At 38.5% G+C, this 19,125-nt stretch overlaps 1 protein-coding gene across 3 annotated transcripts; it reads right to left on the bottom strand.

Moving 5' to 3' along the window:
- Positions 1-1,070: 1,070 nt before the first annotated feature.
- Positions 1,071-17,932, bottom strand: gpr155b (G protein-coupled receptor 155b). Of its 3 annotated transcripts, none has more exons than XM_059560764.1 (17): positions 17,730-17,930; positions 16,656-17,129; positions 16,371-16,549; positions 16,068-16,288; positions 13,671-13,836; positions 13,415-13,570; positions 12,475-12,558; positions 5,745-5,865; positions 5,527-5,611; positions 5,223-5,313; positions 4,893-5,100; positions 3,965-4,036; positions 3,784-3,887; positions 3,536-3,631; positions 3,374-3,438; positions 3,148-3,285; positions 1,071-2,493 (listed from the first exon to the last, which is right to left on the bottom strand). In XM_059560764.1, the coding sequence occupies exons 2-17, from the start codon at positions 17,071-17,073 to the stop codon at positions 2,445-2,447; spliced, it is 2,253 nt and encodes a 750-aa protein (XP_059416747.1). In that variant the 5' UTR covers positions 17,074-17,129; positions 17,730-17,930; the 3' UTR covers positions 1,071-2,444. The 3 variants fall into 3 exon arrangements, 2 of the variants coding, with proteins under 2 accessions (XP_059416747.1, XP_059416748.1); XM_059560765.1 differs by having other exon boundaries at positions 17,775-17,919; XR_009436473.1 differs by lacking the exons at positions 1,071-2,493; positions 3,148-3,285 and having other exon boundaries at positions 3,395-3,438; positions 3,711-3,887; positions 17,730-17,932.
- Between the last annotated feature and the right edge of the window lie 1,193 nt (positions 17,933-19,125).

Here is a 19,125-nt window from a genome sequence, read left to right as displayed (position 1 = left end):
AACGAGCTATGATGTAATGACGTTCGGGTAAACGCATGCAAGATGAAGTAAATAGAAAAAAACGAAATCAAACAACAACAAAAAAAATATGAAGTAAACGCCTAAGTAGCCATTGAGAAAAGTTTTAATAAGCCCAAATGTAGTTTTTTAATATATCACCTCATATGTTTATAGTATTTAATAATTATTTGAGACAATACTCAAAAACTTTGTCAAAAACAAAAAATAAACGCAGGAATCTTGTTAGATTTATTTGATAAATAGAATTTATTATAATGCTTTATTGTATCCCGTTTAATATATATTTATTAATATAGATGGTTGATGGTTTAAAGAATGTTTGTGTGTGTGTTGTATTCTGTGTAAGTCTAAGTCCCTCTTAAAACCTATGTCCTTGAATGAAAGTTGTATTCCAATTTGTTCTGTAAACTTGTAATATTTTGTTATACTAAAAAAATTAATGAGCCAATTGAGAGAGGAAAATTCAAAGCTGAAACCAGATCAAACACTCCTAAAGAGTTTTGATATCCGATTAATATACATGTATCTAGGATATTACAGGTCATATCTGCTTACTAATAGTGCGTAGTAATACCACGTAAAGAGCATCTCAAAGAGGAGACACACGATGTGGCCCTCGATTTACTATTTGAAGCCCACATGGATATGGCAAGCCATTTTAACATTTAATACATCTGGCTCCACTAGCCACAATTTCGTTTTGACTAGTGACAATTCCAATTTCAGATATCTATTCCATAATTTTGCCTCATTGTAATTATAATTAAGGCATCTAAAATGTAACTATGTAATTATGATTATGAATATAACATAATTATAGTCAAAATATACACTGAAAATATCTACAGTGTTATTTTGACTAGCCATTATATACACTGACGATCATCCTGAGTTTAATAGTGTCAAGTTTTTCTCAGAACTCGTCTGAGATTGTCAGCTTAGTGTGCCAAATTCTTACATGAATAAATAAATCACCATCAAATTGCCCTGTAAAATATCACCCTATATGTATAAAACCTGCGCTGCAGTTGCCATTTAATAGATACAACTTTTGACACTGTTTTTGACTTTAATGTATGAACAGTATTACAGAAACTAAACAATTTATTCAACTTCAACAAAGAATAAACAGTAAATTTTCACCAGTAACTGTCCTCCTGCATTATTATATCATTTCACATATCTAGATATAAATACTTAGTCATAGAAACATAAATGACATCACCTATAGTATATAGATTAACACCAGCAAAACAAATTCCATAGATAAAAGATGCAAAATTAGGGAATTTTCACACTTCAGTCAACATTAAGGTTCATAAAATAATGCTGTAGAAAATGGTGCGACCCTACTGTAAATTCCAGAGATTGTAATATATTTCTGCTTAGTTGGATCTAAAAATTTTACTGTGTAGGATCATTTTCAGGTTTGTAAACATGTCTTGTATTGCTTTGCTACAAGGCCATAGTCTTGTCATCAAGACAAGGCTCACAAGTAACACAACGCATTCAATTAAAATCCCAGTCAGAAGTTTTTTACAGCACTTGTGTAGATAGCATATTTCAGTGTTTCAGTAACAATTGCATCATAATTAATGTAATTATAATAATTAGTTCACATTCAGAGTTCTACAAATGTGTCACATACTCTGTTCCAAAATCTTCTAAGACACCATCCGTGTCATCTTGAAACCCCTAAGCGACTAATTAAAAAACACAGCAACTCTATGCACTGTACCAATAGGGTACTGCATAGGAGACTCAACTTGCAATAGATTTAAACAGTGTTCAACATCAGCATATATAAGAATAATACCCATAAATACATAGCACACATGAATACAGGATAAAATAACGTTTTTTTTTTTTATTTGTCTCATCCACCATCTTGGACTTATTTTCACTCAAGATTGTATCAGTGTATTCTAGAATTGCCTTTTCACAAAGGATACATTCTATGCTGCCTTAAAATTGGCGTACAATTAGGAATCTTAGGCTGTTGTGCTATCCTCCATAAAGCACACTAGGTTTTGGAACAGAGCAAGTGTGTGTGTAAATTGAGGGCTGTTGAATGAGATAAAGGGAGAGTTCTGTGCTCTTTGCATGCCAGCATAGTAATTCAAGATATGCAACAAAAACTGATGAGAGAACAGCTTGTTTCTTAGCTCAGTCATAATTTAGTCTAATTAGCTCTTGCTTGGGCTCGTGTCACATTACAAAATGGAGGTACATTTGAAGCAATATCTCAGGGAGTTGGAAATCATACAGATGGGTCACATGGAGTATGACACTGTTCTTCTGCAGCGGTGTCCTGAAAGCAAGGCCACACCTTTCTATCTTTAGCCACGCCCACACACAGGAGCCAATGAACTCACTGCCTGTATACCAAACCATACTCATATACCAGTGAGTATACCTGTCAATCAAAGAAAGGATTCACCAACCGGTCCGTTGAGAGATTCAGAAGAAGCACTAGGAAGAAAGTGAGAGAAACAGTTCAAATAGAAAATGGACAGGAGTGTTTGATTTTTGTTGTTGTTGTTGTTTTACACACTTGACCTTTTTAATGTAAAATCATCTTTAATTTTGATTCCCTCAACAATGTATACCTGTGACTGTGGCACTATTTAGTTTGTTAGAGCATCATGACCAGTCCCTCACAGAAAACAGACTTAACAAATGGTGTGAACACTATTAGTCCTTTCAGAGTCTGTATTGAGTTATATTAATTTAAGTGTCTTGGTGGGCTTCTATCTCTTTCCACATAATTTATCGTCCACTCTGTACTATGAATTAAAATGGCCCAGAAATGACCTAATAATAATATGTGTGTTCGTGATCCACAACTGGAGAAAAAGGCAGGTGAAAAAACAACAAAGAAAACGCTCAAATGAAAATGCAACAGAAAACATCTATAGTACACTACAACGATACTGCTTCAAATTAATTTCAATAAAAAATTATTCCAGTTTAACCCATTATGAAATATTTGTATAACATCAGAATTACAAAAATGTTCACCACAATTAGAATAAAAATAGTGAATATAGAGATAAAGACAAATTCAAAATATGAATTAAAACTGTAACAGTATTTCAGTGATACTAAATTAATACTGACACTCACCCTCTATTGCGAACAATATCCTGAACACACTGATCTTTGTGGTACCTCACAAACTGTGTACAGGTCAGTCGTATTTCCTCAGGAACAGCAGCAGACTCGAGGCTTTCGTCCTCACCAAAACCACACAGAGCGGCCAGCCTACGAACACAGAACACTGCTGCTGAGGCTACATCCAAAAATGGTCACAATAGTGTCTAGAATAATAACACAAATATGGCTGATTTACCGTTTTTTGAATGGAAGAATAATAAGATGCTCATCTAACCCAAAAATTGCAAAGGAAATAAAACCCTGATGGAGAAATAGGATATTTTAAATATTAACACCATCACTTCATATGTATCAAGCTGTTATAAGTTTGCAGTGAGAACTGTGCGTCTGTGGTCACCTGTCCATAATTGGCTACAGCACAAAAGAACTGTAGTTCGAGGTAAAGTCGTCCTGGATCAGCACTGAACAACCACCACAGACAGCTGGACAGGTTCTGAAATATACAAATAATTTGTCCCAAATATAAAAAAGTAGTGGTCGGAGTATAATTTACAATGCTTCACGGTGCTTACTTCATTATGAGTGTGTACGTATGTGTTTTTTTGGAGTGTATGTCTACTCATACTGTATGTGGAGTGAACATACAGCCAGCATGCTGACAATGAGCAGCAGACAGAGGAGCACATGTCGAGCTATCTGTCTCTCCTCCTGCACACGTGTAGAGCTTGATGCCTCTCTCAGGAAAATCTCTAGAACAGAAACATGATTTTGCCTGCTGAAACTTTATTTAATAACTTGATAAGAGTGAAATAAAAAATATTTCAACCTGCTGAAGGCACTGGCGTGTCGTTAAGATGCCCAACTATCATATCTGGCATGGGTTCACTACAATAAACATCTGTCAACAACAAAGAAGAAGAAGTTATACCACACATACATTATAGAAGTATGCACATAATTGGAAATGCATTACTGTCACCTTACTAAAAGGAACAGTTCACCCAAAATAAAAACAACCAAGATGTAGGTGAGTTTGTTTCTTTACTGTAACAGATTCGGAGAAATTTTGCATTACATCACTTGTTCACAAATTGATTATCTGCAGTGAATGGGTGCCATCAGAAAGAGCTCAAATAGCTAACAAAAACATTACAATAATCCACAATAATCAATGAATGATAGATTTGCTTCTTACAAACATGCAACTTTTCACTTCAACATATGTAAATCGATGGACTGGAACCATGTTGATTACCTGTGGATTATTGTGATGTTTTTATCAGCTCTTTCTGATGGCATCCATTCACTGCACAGGATCCATTGCTGAACAAGTGATGTAACACTAAATTTCTCCAAATCTGTTCTGGTGAAGTCATCTTAGATGAGTGTGTACATTTTCAGAAAATGTTCTTTTTGGGGGTAAACTATTCCTCAAACATGAATATTTAACATTATTTTCATTATCTATTCAACATTTCAGTGTTTTTTGTTTTTTTTGTCCAAACAAAGAAGTTCCTTGGGGTCCAGTGTTGTTTGGAACTGCAGTGACTTTTATTACTCAGACAAAAACAGGTGAAACATTCTTAAAAATAAATGTTGTGTTCCGCAGAAGAAAGAAAGTCAGATATGGAATGACATAAAGGTTAGCAAATAATAAAGCATTTTATTTCAAATTAAATAAAGTTAGTTGCTTTGTTACTTTTAGTTCCCCAATACTGAATATATGCACATGCATACAGCAGAGATCTAGTTACCTGTGTTGAGGCTGCTGTAGGTTTGCTCAAGCTCAGATGAGTGCTGGTTCTCTGTCTGGGGTTGTCTCTCATCTTCTGTTGTACCAGTCATGGAGTTTTGATCTAGGGCTTGATAGTTCTGCTCCTCCTGGGCCCCTCGGCTCAACCCCATCAAAGACAGACCACCCAGCATGATGCTGCACCCCAGAACTACCACAGTACACACAATCTGAAGAAAAAGAGAGAATGGATGGGGGGTAAGGGAAAGGAACAAGTTAATAGACAGACAAAAAGAAACTGTGACATGCATTGTGAGGTTTTGTATAAACACAGTCAAAAATCCCAACCTACCTGCCCCTTGCCATAAAAGAAAGCAGAGTTCAAGTTGTCACTCATTCTTTGTCCTACCATGAGTAGCCCACCCACAATCAGAAAAGGAACTCTAAGAAAACAAAATTAAAACACAAAAGGTGCTTTCTCCAGTGAATTTGCAGCTCTGCGATTTCATTTCCAGTCAGTTTCAAAGCATAATTTAATGTAATGTTGTTTCATTCAATTTTATTTAATTTAACTTGGAAAATACAAAAAATAAATGTATTTATTTTTGAATAATAAATACACATGCATACACACAGACATACACTTATATACTCACCCCCAACCAAAGATGATGAAAAAGATAGGTTTCACTTTCAAGTTTTCATTTCTGCCCAATAAAGTAAGAGCGAACGCCAAAAGACCTACAACACAATATCTCCACAACTACTAAACATCGCTACAACTGCACAACACAACTACAAACTAAAATCACCCAATGGAAATTACCCTTATCCATAAAGAATTGTTTAATGTGCGTGTGTGATGATTCATTACCAGTCCACATGAAGGTACTGTAAAGAGACCCATAAAGCAGAGTAAAGGTGAGAATTTGGCCAAACGTGTTCCCCTGCTTCAGAAAAATCTTCCACAACATCATTGATACGCACGCTAGTAGCTGCATTAGAGACAAAAAACAGCATACTTAGGAATACCATACTGAGGAAAAATATGTTAGAACAACTTGATGGTTGCCAGGGAATTGCTTTATGGCTGCTAAGGTATTCTGAGTGTTTTTTTGTGTTAGTGTTATTGTAGGGTGCTGCCCCTTTAAGGACGTGGATTCTGTGGGCTCATGTGATCACCTAGGAAGCAGCGCAAGTGAAAGAAAAAAAACTGAACTGAACCGATCTGAGTGCGAAAGCCCTGTTGATGCTCATATGCAGACTTTCTAATGTTCTAACAACTACAGATAAAACCCTTAATCTAAACTATATATTCCCAGCGTGTTTGATCGCGCACACACCTAAATGTGTATATTGTGAGTTCTACACAAGTGGAATAAAGAAAAGAAAACCACAAAATCCAAGTTAATGTTATCATTTTTATGGGTAACATTAAAGTCAAACACGAGGAGTTAAGAAGATTAATGACAACATGGACCAAGATTCAGAAACAAGTGTAACTCCTGATCAACAACAAAAATGTCTCAAGCGTCAACGTGGATGTGCAAAGGCTACAGTGACACGCTTGATGACACAGATTACAACTTCTATGAACGGTAACCAGCCCAAAGAAGTGGAGATGAAACTTGCTGCTTTGGATGAGGCTGTTATGCGGTTTAATGAAATTCATGACATGTACCATAAAACATTAGAAGATGATGATGACCTTGATGCTTCTAAGGGCTATTTAACATCGGTCCTGCGTGATGTTCAAGACTTGCAGCACTCAGTCTTGAGCTGGTTTGAGGACTTTAAGCCATCAATGGGGGATCCAAACATAGAATCCTCAGATGGACTTGACTTCCAAGAGGAAGAGCGGAGGTTTGATGAAGCTGCTAAATCTCCAATGTCTTCTGTAGACCAGCTGTCTACCCAGCTTCAAGGGCTACAAAATCTAAGACAGAAAGAAAAGGAAGAGTTTTCCATGTTCATCGCTCGACAGGAAGAACGCCTACGTGCAGAGTTTAAATTACAACTTCAGCATGCAGAATTGGAAATGGATGGACTGAAAGGCTTACTGAAACTCAAAGATGCTGAGATGGAGGAAAATCGTCGAAAGGCTGAGTTAACAACAATAAATAAAGACTTTTCCACTCCTGTCTCAGGTAACCCATTCATTAACTTCCGTTCCTCACTTTCAGCAGTGAATGAGAATTCTCTATGCCAACTACTAGACCTATCAAGGCAACAATATCAGTCACACATCGATTCCATGCATCTACCACCAGTTGACATCATCAAGTTCGATGGAGAACCCTTAAAGTACTGGCAGTTCATGAGATTGTTCTCCTCTGTGATTGATAAAGAGACAGTGCCAGATCAAGAGAAACTCACTCGACTGCATCAGTATACTGTCGGCCAAGCTAGAGATGCTATCTCACATTGCTTGTACAACCCCAACTCTAGCCTGGGCTATGCTGAAGCCATGGCTATTCTGAAGAGACGTTTTGGCAATCCATACGCGATATCACAAGCATGGGTTGACAAGGTGCTTAATCACAAAGATATTAAAGACAACAAGCAGTTGCAAAGCTTCGCAGACATTCTGTGCAGCTGCCGAGACACTTTGAAGGCAATGAAGTGTGAGGAAGAGCTGAATGGTGGACGCACTTTGCTACAAATTGTGGAAAAGCTACCTGAAGACATAAAGAAAAGATGGCTCACAATAAACTATGAGATAATCAAGTCTGGTCGCTTGCCAAAGTTAGATGACATAGTCAGTCTTGTTCAATCAGAAGCTGATAAGAGAGCAGATCCTATCTTTGGGAATCTCCTTAGCTCTGCCAGTCGAAATTCTCCAGCAAGTTCTAAACCAAGTACTAAGTCAACTTTCAATAAGAAAAAGCAGACATTTGCAACAGTGTCAGTTACTAATGAATGCACCACATCATCCACACCAAAACCAACATCAAGATTTAAGTGTCCAAAGTGCACTGACGGACACTTTCTGAACCAGTGTCAAGCCTTTAGAGCTCTGTCTGTTCAAGAGCGTTTGGCCTTTGTTCAACAAAAGCAACTCTGTCTGAACTGTTTCATGAAAGGTCATCGCAGCGCAGTCTGTACTCGCACTTGGGTATGCAAGGTGCCTGGATGTGGGAAAAAACACAACAGTTGGCTGCACTCCGCCATTGTAGCTTCTAACAATAACGACAACGGCCAATCTACTAATCAAGCTACTGGAGGTGAGCCAACTGCTGACCCGCCTCAAGCCATTCAAGCACATGCCACTAGAAAGTGCATTGAAGCCAGTCGAAAGAAGATTGCACTTCCCATCGTGCCAGTAGTGGTTTCAGACAAACACAACAGATTTTCTATGAATGTCTTTGCTTTGCTTGACAGTGGCTCTAATGGGACATTTGCTTCTAAGAAGTTAGTTCACGCTCTTAAACTGGAGTCACGCAAAATGAACATTAAACTGAACACCATGGAGACCAAAAATCTCAACGTGGTCACCTTAGCGGTGGACCTACGAGTTGAAGATGCTCAACAAAGGAAATCTTACCTGATGAAAGGAGTGCTCTGTCGGGATCACCTGAACATAAGTCTAGACAACTTTGTCACACAGCATGAGGTGTTCCAATGGCCGCACCTGAAGGAAATTGCTGATGAAATCAGTTTACCTGACGTTGATCTAGCTGATGAGGTTCACCTGCTGATAGGTCTAGACCAACCAGACATACTTGCTCCTCGTGAAACACGCTGCGGTGAATCAGGCGAACCCTATGCGATTCTAACTGGCCTGGGGTGGACACTTCATGGGCCAGTAGCTGATGGTTCAACCTCTGTTTCTGCCAATTTCATTCAAGCTGACCACACTCTACAACAAGCTGTTGAAAGATTTTGGAAACTGGATGATCCAGTACACATGAACAATAACTCACTGTCAGTAGTCGATGAGCAAGTTGTTGATCTATGGAACAAGCAAGCAGTCAAAGAGGAAGGTCATTATACTCTACCAATCCCTTTCAAAGAACATCCACCACGACTGCCCAATAACTACGGAATAGCCAAACATCGATTAGACCTTCTAGGAAAGAGGTTAAAGAAGGACCCGATTTTGCATTATAAGTATACAGAAGGTATCAGAGACTCTTTGCTGAAAGGATATGCAGAAGAAGTCACTGACATTAACAGAGACGATGGTTGTGTGTGGTACCTACCACATCATCCGGTGCTACATCCGCGCAAGCCGGAGAAGGTTCGTATTGTCTATGATTGTGCAGCACGGTACCAAGGTACTTCATTGAATGATCATATTTACCAAGGCCCAGACCTTACCAATAAGCTACTAGGAGTTCTTCTCAAGTTTAGGCAAGAACCTGTTGCTCTGAATGCGGACATTGAGAGCATGTTTTATCAAGTCCGTGTGCCATCTGATGAAAGAGATGTGCTTCGCTTCCTGTGGTGGGAGGACAATGACCCGGACAAACCACCTAAGCATTACCGTATGATGGTTCACCTTTTTGGAGGTGTCTGGAGTCCCAGTGCTGCCAATTTTGCCTTGCAACGAGTGGCTGAAGACAACCGTGGAAACTTCTCTAATGACACCTTGGAAACCTTGAAAAGAAATTTCTACGTCGACGACTGTCTTAAGTCGGTACCAACAGTGGAGGTCGCCATTAAACTTGCTTCCGAACTCCGTGATCTACTCACCTATGGAGGCTTTAGATTAACCAAATGGTTAAGCAATTCTAAGGAAGTGATGAAATCAATACCAACTGATGATTGGGCAAAGTCGTTACATGAGGTTAACCTTGACCAGGAGGATTTGCCATTTGAACGAACACTGGGTGTCCTTTGGGATGTTGAAAGAGATTGCTTCACATTCGATGTCAAAGCTGTGGACAAACCTGCAACAAAGAGAGGAGTATTGAGCACTACCAGTTCCATCTATGATCCTTTAGGATTTGCAAGTCCATTCGTTCTCAAAGCAAAGGCAATCTTTCAAGAGTTGTGCCGCATGAAAGTCGACTGGGATGAGGAGGTGCCGGTAGACTTAGCAGCACAGTGGCACCGATGGCTAAATGACTTGCCTCTATTGTCTGCGCTGAAAATTCCAAGATGTCTTAGACCAACATCCGCTAGTTGCTTGTTAGCGACCCAGCTCCATCACTTTTCCGATGCTTCGGAACTGGCTTACGGCGCTGTTTCATACATCAGGATTGGTGACACCTGCAGGCTGGTGATGTCAAAGTCCAGACTTGCACCAATCAAGCCAATTAGCATACCGCGTCTGGAGCTACTTGCAGCTGTAGTTGCTTCGGAGCTGGACCAGCATATCAAGCGCCACTTGGAGATTCCAATTGAAAGGACCTTCTTTTGGACAGATAGTACCATCGTACTTCAGTACATCAACAACAAGCATTGTCGTTTCCAGACATTCGTCGCCAACCGTATTTCAAAAATACATGAGCGTTCAGAACCATGCCAGTGGAGACACATTGACTCTGCTTCTAACCCTGCGGATGATGTCTCTCGAGGAATGACCATGGGAGAGATTTTGTCAAGTGAACGATGGGTTTCTGGTCCGCACTTTCTCCAACTTGAGGAGGAGCATTGGCCTGCTCAACCGATCATAAATGATTTGCCAGATGAAGCAGAAATTAAAAGAGCCAAAGAGGTCTATGCAGCTAGCATAAAACCAAACCAAGTGATGAAAAATGCAGTGGACAGACTACTGGAACGATACTCCAGTTGGCATCGATTGAAAAGGGCTACTGCTATCCTGTTGCGTGTCAAGGCTTTGTTGCGCAAGAAAACAAGAGTGCATCTATCCGACCCTCTTACTGTAAGTGAGCTCCAACAAGCAGAATCAGCCATTCTCAATTACATACAAACTGCATCCTTCGGATCTTCTCAAGCAAAACCCAGTTCTCTTCTCAAGCTTAAACCCTTTGAGGATGAAAACAGCCAACTCCTTCGTGTGGGAGGCAGACTAACAAATGCCCCAATTCCCTTTGAGGCAAAACATCAAGTGATCCTGCCTAACAATCATCACGTCACCCATCTGATTATCAGTCACTATCATCTTCGCCTGGGTCATGCAGGTCCAGAGCGAGTACTTGCAGAAATTCGTCAACGTTTCTGGATTCTAAAGGGACGGACTGTCATTAACCGAACTCTAAAATCATGTCTACAGTGTCGCAAGTTAAAAGCTAAGCCACAAACTCAACAAATGGCGGACTTACCTGATTCTAGAGTGACTCCAGGTGAGCCTCCATTCACGCGTGTGGGCATAGACTACTTCGGGCCATTCTTGGTTAAGAAGGCACGCAGTGAGCTCAAGAGATACGGATGTTTGTTTACATGTCTCACTACGAGAGCAATCCACTTGGAAGTTGCGCATACCCTCGATACTGACTCGTTTATCAACGCCTTACAGCGATTTATCTCCAGGAGAGGCCCACCCACGGAAATACGATCGGATAACGGGACTAATTTCGTCGGTGGATTACGAGAGTTGCGGAAAGCCATCAGTGAGTGGAATCAACAAAGGATTTCAGATTACTTGCTACAGCACAATGTAAAGTGGATCTTCAATCCACCTGCCGCCTCCCACATGGGTGGTGTTTGGGAGAGGCAAATTCGTACCGTTCGTTCCATTCTAAACACTGTCCTGTCGCAGCAGGCACCAGATGACGAAGGTTTGGCAACACTGTTTTGCTGCGTTGAGTCTATTGTCAATGGTAGACCAATCACTAAACTATCAGACGACCCATCAGATCCTCTACCACTTACACCAAATCATCTGTTGTTGCTTCGTTCAGGCCCAACTCTACCTCCGGGAGCCTTCGTAAAACAAGACCTTTACCGACGCAGATGGCGCCAGGTGCAATATCTGGCAGATGTCTTTTGGTGCAGATGGCTGAAGGAATACTTGCCTGCACTGCAACAACGCCAAAAATGGCTGCAACCAAAGAGAAATCTTCAAGTAGGAGATCTTGTGCTTATTCTGCATGAGAACACACCACGCAATCACTGGCCTTTAGGTCTGCTTACTCAAGTCTATCCAGGTGCAGACGGACTTGTGCGTACTGTGGAAGTGAAAACACAGGCAGGTGTCTTCATCCGTCCCGCGGACAAGATCTGCCTCCTGGAAGCCAGTCTTCTTAGTTGATTAAGTTTAATTGTAACATCACCCTTACTTTGTTTAAATGACCTGTTTGGGTCATTGGGGGCCGGGATGTAGGGTGCTGCCCCTTTAAGGACGTGGATTCTGTGGGCTCATGTGATCACCTAGGAAGCAGCGCAAGTGAAAGAAAAAAAACTGAACTGAACCGATCTGAGTGCGAAAGCCCTGTTGATGCTCATATGCAGACTTTCTAATGTTCTAACAACTACAGATAAAACCCTTAATCTAAACTATATATTCCCAGCGTGTTTGATCGCGCACACACCTAAATGTGTATATTGTGAGTTCTACACAAGTGGAATAAAGAAAAGAAAACCACAAAATCCAAGTTAATGTTATCATTTTTATGGGTAACAGTTATGATTTAGGTCCCTCATTCAGTATATTTCTATAGAATAATGAATGTCTCTTTTTGTGCAAGATTATGTACCTGTGCTAAGAACAGATTTGTGGCAAACATATGCGGCAGCCTCCTAAACCTCTTACTCAGTAGCATGACAGCAAGGGTCCAACCCTGCAACACACACACACACACACACGCACACACAAAAACATAATTAGGGCTTTTCATAATTAGTTTCTTATTATCCAGATTTTGTAACTCATTGTTTCTGGGATCACATATTTCAGATATTTCTCTGTTTGATGTAGAACCTTTGATTTCTAATCCTCTTAGTATTTTCATATATGTTCTCTATGGTTACATATGCGTATTAAGTCAGGTCTTTCAAAGCCAGATCTTTCCCTCTCAAATATATAATACATTAAAAACCTGAATAAAGTAGAATAGAAAAGTGAACAGGATAGAAACAGAAACAGAAAACAGATAAGACAGCAGAGGACTTAAACGGAATACTCTAGACTAGACTAGAATAGAATTGAATAGACTTGAACCAGAAGAGAGAGAAAAAGAAAACCAATAGAATAGAAAATAACAGAACAGAAAATAATAAAATACAATTTACAGAAGAAGAGAATGGAACAGAATAGAAACAGGAGTGAACAAGTTAAGACGGAAAGGAACACGAATAGAACAGACAGAAGCAGTGAATAGAATAGAATTAAGTGAACAGAACTGAATAGATCAGAAGTTAACCAGAACAGACAGAAGGGAAGAGCACCGGAATAGAATAGAATCGCATCAGAAATAAACCATAAGAAACAGGAAAAAAGAAGAAACCCTAAATTAAATAGAACAAAATACAATAGACAGACAGAAGTAAACATACAGAACAGAATAGAATCAGAACTCACAGAAAACATAGAAGAAGAGAAGAGACGAGAAGAGACGAGAAGAGAATATATCTAACTGGATAAGTCTGTAAGCAAATGATATGCGTTCTTTTACATATTAACCCACACACACTCACCAGGGCTATTAGGCTGACAATGCTGATGTTAAAGCTCACGTCCTGCAGCTCCGTCACCAGGGATGTGGCCTCCATCCACGGAATGGTCAGTAACCAGGCTGACACATACATGATGGGCGCTGATAGGAACGTGCTAATGACCATACCAGAGGTCACCTACCACACACAATACACTTGTACTGATTTGTGTTGGGGGAATTTTTAATAGCAATCACTGAGTCTGAGAGACATTTGAAGGAATTCATGTATTGCTTACCACCTCCAGCTCCATGTTGTACTGGACAGCATATATGGCCACACTAGGAGCGGTAGGGAAAACTCCATAAAGGAAAGCATAATCAGACAGGCTGGAGTGATTTACAGAGCAGTTACCAGCATCCAACAGCTCCACCATGTCCTTACACAACAATGGCATAACTAGTCTGGAAAACAGAAACACACAGTCACACAGTCTAAATTATGGATCAGCTCTCAAAAAATATATTTATGCCTATATTCAAGATTTATGCATTTTTAATAGCATACAAAATGTACATTATTTACATTATACAGTTATAAAAAACATAACGTAATAAACATAATGTGATGCATATTTGAAAGTCATACATAAAGGAAAAAGAATGAGATTTATGTAATAGTACTAATAAAGCATTTATGTTTTAAATACGCAATTGTAAATATTTTGAATAAATGCATAAATATGATTATTTAAATAAAATCAAACACAATGAAAAAACTGCAGCCTGATAATCAGTCTTATTTCAGTATCATTTATATACTGTACTATTATAAATTCCTTTTTATATTAGGTTAAGTTTTAATAATTGTATTATGTGCTTATTTTTATTAGTTTTATGTCTTGAAATGTTTCCTTTTACCTTTAATTTAGGTCACACTTTACTTTGGGGACAAGATTTCACTATAAACTAACTATTAACTATGATTTTGTTTCAATAAACTCATAATTTGCTGATAGAGTAGGTATGGGGCAGGATGAAGGGATGTAAAATGTGATAATAAGGCATTAATATGTGCTTTGTAAGTTCTAATAAACAGCCAAAATGCTAGTAAAATGCATGCTAATAACTTAAGCAACTAGTTAATAATGAGAATTGGTCCATAAACTAAAGTTTTACTGTCTACTTTTAGCTAATAATAACAACGGCTGAGGATAAGTATGACACATTGGTCTGATAGTAAAATTGGTTACAACTGTTCAGGGCCGTAGCTGGGGTTAGCGGGGCCCCGGTGAAGGTTGTACCAATGGGCCCTGTTTGAAATTGTTTAGTTTGTATGTTAATACAATAAAATTTTTGCTATTTACACAATGTTTAAGTTTTTTCAAGTTTGTAGGTGTTCAGGCAGAGAAACCGAATAATTCGTAAAATATAATTTGTAAAATAGCACTGGATAGTCTTCAGTGTAACAGTGTAACAGAAATATACAATCAAACCAAAGTTTATTCAGACACCTTCAAAATTTCTCACATTATTAAAGTTTATTTGCTATCGCTTGTAAAATGGTTGTAAAATATGACAAGAACTTAGACTTAAACTGTGTCAGAAAAAATTCATCTTGATAATGTCAAAACTTTGATAGAAATGGATTACAATCAACTAAAACTACAGACAACTGTTAATATGACAATATTTACACAACTATCAATACTTTGTTGACCAATTACCAAGCAATGCTTAATTTTGTTCAGACTGTGGTGTGAAAAGGTTGCATTAGCAATTCAGAAAAAAAACACATAAGCAATAGATGGTGCTTTATAAGGTGCTGAATGATTTAATAATTTTTGGTATCAATTATATATAGATAGATGATATCTGGTGTCTGAATAAGTTTTGGTTTGACTGTGGATTAACATTACAGCAGCTCGAAGCCAAATTAGGCGCGTCACTTTAAGAGATGATGAACGAATCCAATATAATAAACATCACATTTTTTTCTCAACTGTTTACTTTCACTTAATAAATAACTGACAATTTTTTAGAGCATACTTTCCAAGGAGGGTATTTTGACATATTTTGTATGTATTTGTCGGCACAAGAGCAAAAAGAAGCAAATTCGGTGTTCAAGTGTTTTGAGACGCTCTGTCTGCGTGAGCCCTGAACAACAGAACACCGTGGGTGTTGAATTGGGCTCTTTCACATCTTTTTGTTTGTTCAAACAAAATTTGTATTTGTTCGTTCAGTTGCAGGAAGGACTTTGAGGAGAACTTCGCAGAAGAGAGCTCGGTTCAGTGTCGCTGTCCGTGGTATGTGGCTCTCTCTCTCGTGCGCACCGAACACAGCGCGCGAGTAGCTACTCTGTTCAGCTTTTCCGCGTCTTGTGTTTGGATGCTTTAATGTTTAAATCGACAAGTGGTTAGGCTTAAAAACATTTGAAAAATATAAGCTTTCGTGACGATGCGCATCAGTGGCCCGTCAACTGTCGTGAGCGTCTTTTTAGGCTGGCCTCAGCCGGTAGGTTGAGATCGTTGAGGTCCCCCCTCTGCTGTGGGCCCCTATAATCGACGGCCCTGCAACTGTTATAAACTTAGCAACCTCATAAACCAAATAGTGTGGAGTTCAAAACTACAATCTTCGGGTCCCAGATATTTAACCACTATGCCAAAACATCCCACATACAGCTAATTTTCACTCACAGTTTGGCAGTGATCAGCAGGATGAGGGAAACCCCAGTGCTGCGTGTGAGTTTACCCATCTGTCCCACCATGTTCAGGCCCAGATAAAAGAGTGCCGCCCCTCCAAAAGAGTTTGCCAGTCCATCAACAAACTCTCCAAGCAAAACAGGCACATGTCCACCAAACAGGAAATGAGAGAGAATTCCAACAATAACCATGAAGACTATTGGGTTCTTCAAAACCTGAAAAAAAGAGGAAAGATTAGAATAACGTAAAAAAGGATGACATTAACAGAATCTTCTGGATAAAGATGAACACACGCACCTGCAATATCACTGTAAAGATAACATGCAGTTGGCTATAGTTGCTGTCATTGGTGTGTCTCCATCTCTGAATCTCACACAAAGCAAAGCCCACAGGGTTCAGCAGCATCAGAGACACAGGAGCCACCAAATATATATACTGCATATACTCTGGGTGTGAAGACCTGTACAGTGCATCCACTGAATGAGGAAATTACTCATGATTATTGACATAATATACATTTTTTGTACATAACTGTATGTGCACGTGTACTTTAGATGTATTTCTCCGTGAGGAGAACCTCACCTATAGGATATCCCAGTGCAAAGTCATTGCTCTGAGTGGCAAAGATAGCAAACAACCCGGCTTTACTGTATTTGCTCTCAGGATTTGCCACCAACAGCGTCAGCACACAAACTAGCAAGAACACACACACTTTTGCGATCAAAATGCTCCATAGAAAAGACCAGACGACATGTTCAAACTGCAGCTGTACCATGTTTTTGAAGAGCAACGCAGGAAGAGCGAAACATGACACAAAACTTCCCAGGCCTTTGACCTGTCCAACGCTGATGATGTCACAGAGACCCGCCACATAGCCACACAGGATGATGCCAAAGCACTCCAGCAGAGCTGGAAAAAGTTTGTCGATAGACATGGCCGGTGCTCCAAGAGGGCTGTGAGTGATGTTGAGGCCATGAATGGTGACATACTGGCCCTCCATGATGATGAGGTTGACAGGCACCACTGAGAGATGATCTAACTGTGCAATTCAGAAAGCTAGGAATAAAATAAAAAAAACAGTCAGACAGGAGGAAAAACCTGTGTGAGATGCAAAGTCAGGGCTCAACAATAGAACGGGCCGGCTGCCCTTTATGCCACTGTTTTCTAGCAAAAGTGTGTTTATGAATTTGTAGCTGCCTAGGACTTCCAGCTAAAATTATAAAAATACATTATATTCATATATAAAATAAACAAAAAATTGTATTGCTGCAACTTGTTTTTTATAAATTAATGGCTAATAGTAAATCAGAAAGATATTACTACAATTCTTAATATTATTGTTGTTATTGTTATTATTAATAATAATAGACTACCTACAACAATAATATTAATTACAATAATAACTAATTATTTTTAATTATCGGCAAAAAACGGTATTATAATAATAAAATAATATGAAAACATTCATATATATATATATATATATATATATATATATATATATATATATATATATATATATATATTACAGTAATATAATATTCGAAGTCTTAAAATAAATTACCAAAGATGTTATTATGATAATCAAGGCCACTGAATCAATGCAGTCAAATCAGCTATATTTGTCACCTGTACTACAAACGCTTTCAGTCTTACCTTGCGAGAAAAACGACAGATATATAACTGTTGTCGATGACGTACCATGTGTTCACTTTCTACGGTCGAAATATGAACTGAATATCATGTTGTAGAAGAAAAACACGGCTGGAACATAATTATTTCGCTCTGCTCACAGCATCTCCAGAGCTTCAGCACTCCGTTACTTTCAATGTCAAATCACTAAATGACTGACGCGTGAGTGCTCCTATGTCGTTACAAACCCCGCCTTTATTTCGTCTGGTGATGTCGCTGATTGGTGGAAATGTTAGCGTATATGCGGATATCGACTGAACATTCACAAGTGATTGGCCAGAGTCATGCACGCTAGTGAATGGAGTCATTGTAAAGAAGGAATCTGTCCTTCCCACCGGGCCTTGTTGACCACATATTTCTTTTTTAAATAATTGATTTATTTTAATTTATTTTAATAATAATAATAAATTAAAAAAACACACACACATATGCACAAAATAATAAATAAAAGTGCACTGAAATTATAAAGAACATGCAAAATACATTAGAATTATCTACTGCAAATGCAAGAAGAGCATAAAAGAACTGAATACTGAAATGCATTATTTTAATGAAAGGAAAAATCCAGCTTCACTTGCATGTTTATTTAGAAAACAACATATTTGGTACACCAGAATAGCAAAGACTGTTTGTAATGAAGTAAATATACAAATTAAATATCATAATATGTTGTATGAAATGTGCATCTACAGACACAAAGAGAACATCTAAAGTACCACATTAAGATATAACAGAACATAAATCAGAGGACTTTATTATTACTAATAATGTTGTTGGCAAATATTGTTTCTTTTGGCTGTGCAATCATCGGTCACCTCTCTGATAAATTCAAGATGCTATGCTACATTGCATATATCACTGAAATGTTCCTTTTCAATGTTTCATTAAAAGGCCTTTGTAAGTAATCTCTTCATGTAAACAAACATAAGGCAGCATAAACCAAGCTTCTTGATTCTTTCAAAACAAATGAAATGTAATTCATGAGGTGTGATACACTTATTGAATATACTTTCAGTCAAGCGCTTTAGGCAAATATAACAGCACACATCTGAGAAATATCCATAAGGCAACATAATACAGAGCTAACATTAACAAAGCAAGCAAGTGCATACATATATCATGAAATATAACACATTTTTGGCTTTTTGGCTTACAAACCCACTTGCATAGGATTTTAAGGCAAAACATCTTTCATTTAAAGCGCAGTCCTATACAATGTCAGCTCTCAGGCTTGTTTAAATGGGGGATGATGTAAAAAGTCTTTAATAAAAGTACATCTACATCTTCACATAAAGTCAGTCCTTGCTATTTTCACATCAGAGACTGCATATGTGAACAAATCAATCTGCAACAGAGTACT

The sequence above is a fragment of the Carassius carassius genome, chromosome 10 (assembly GCF_963082965.1).
Source record: "Carassius carassius chromosome 10, fCarCar2.1, whole genome shotgun sequence".
Lineage (NCBI taxonomy): Eukaryota > Metazoa > Chordata > Actinopteri > Cypriniformes > Cyprinidae > Carassius > Carassius carassius.
The sequence above is the reverse complement of the archived record's forward strand: the minus strand, read 5'-3'. Positions and strand labels throughout refer to the sequence as shown.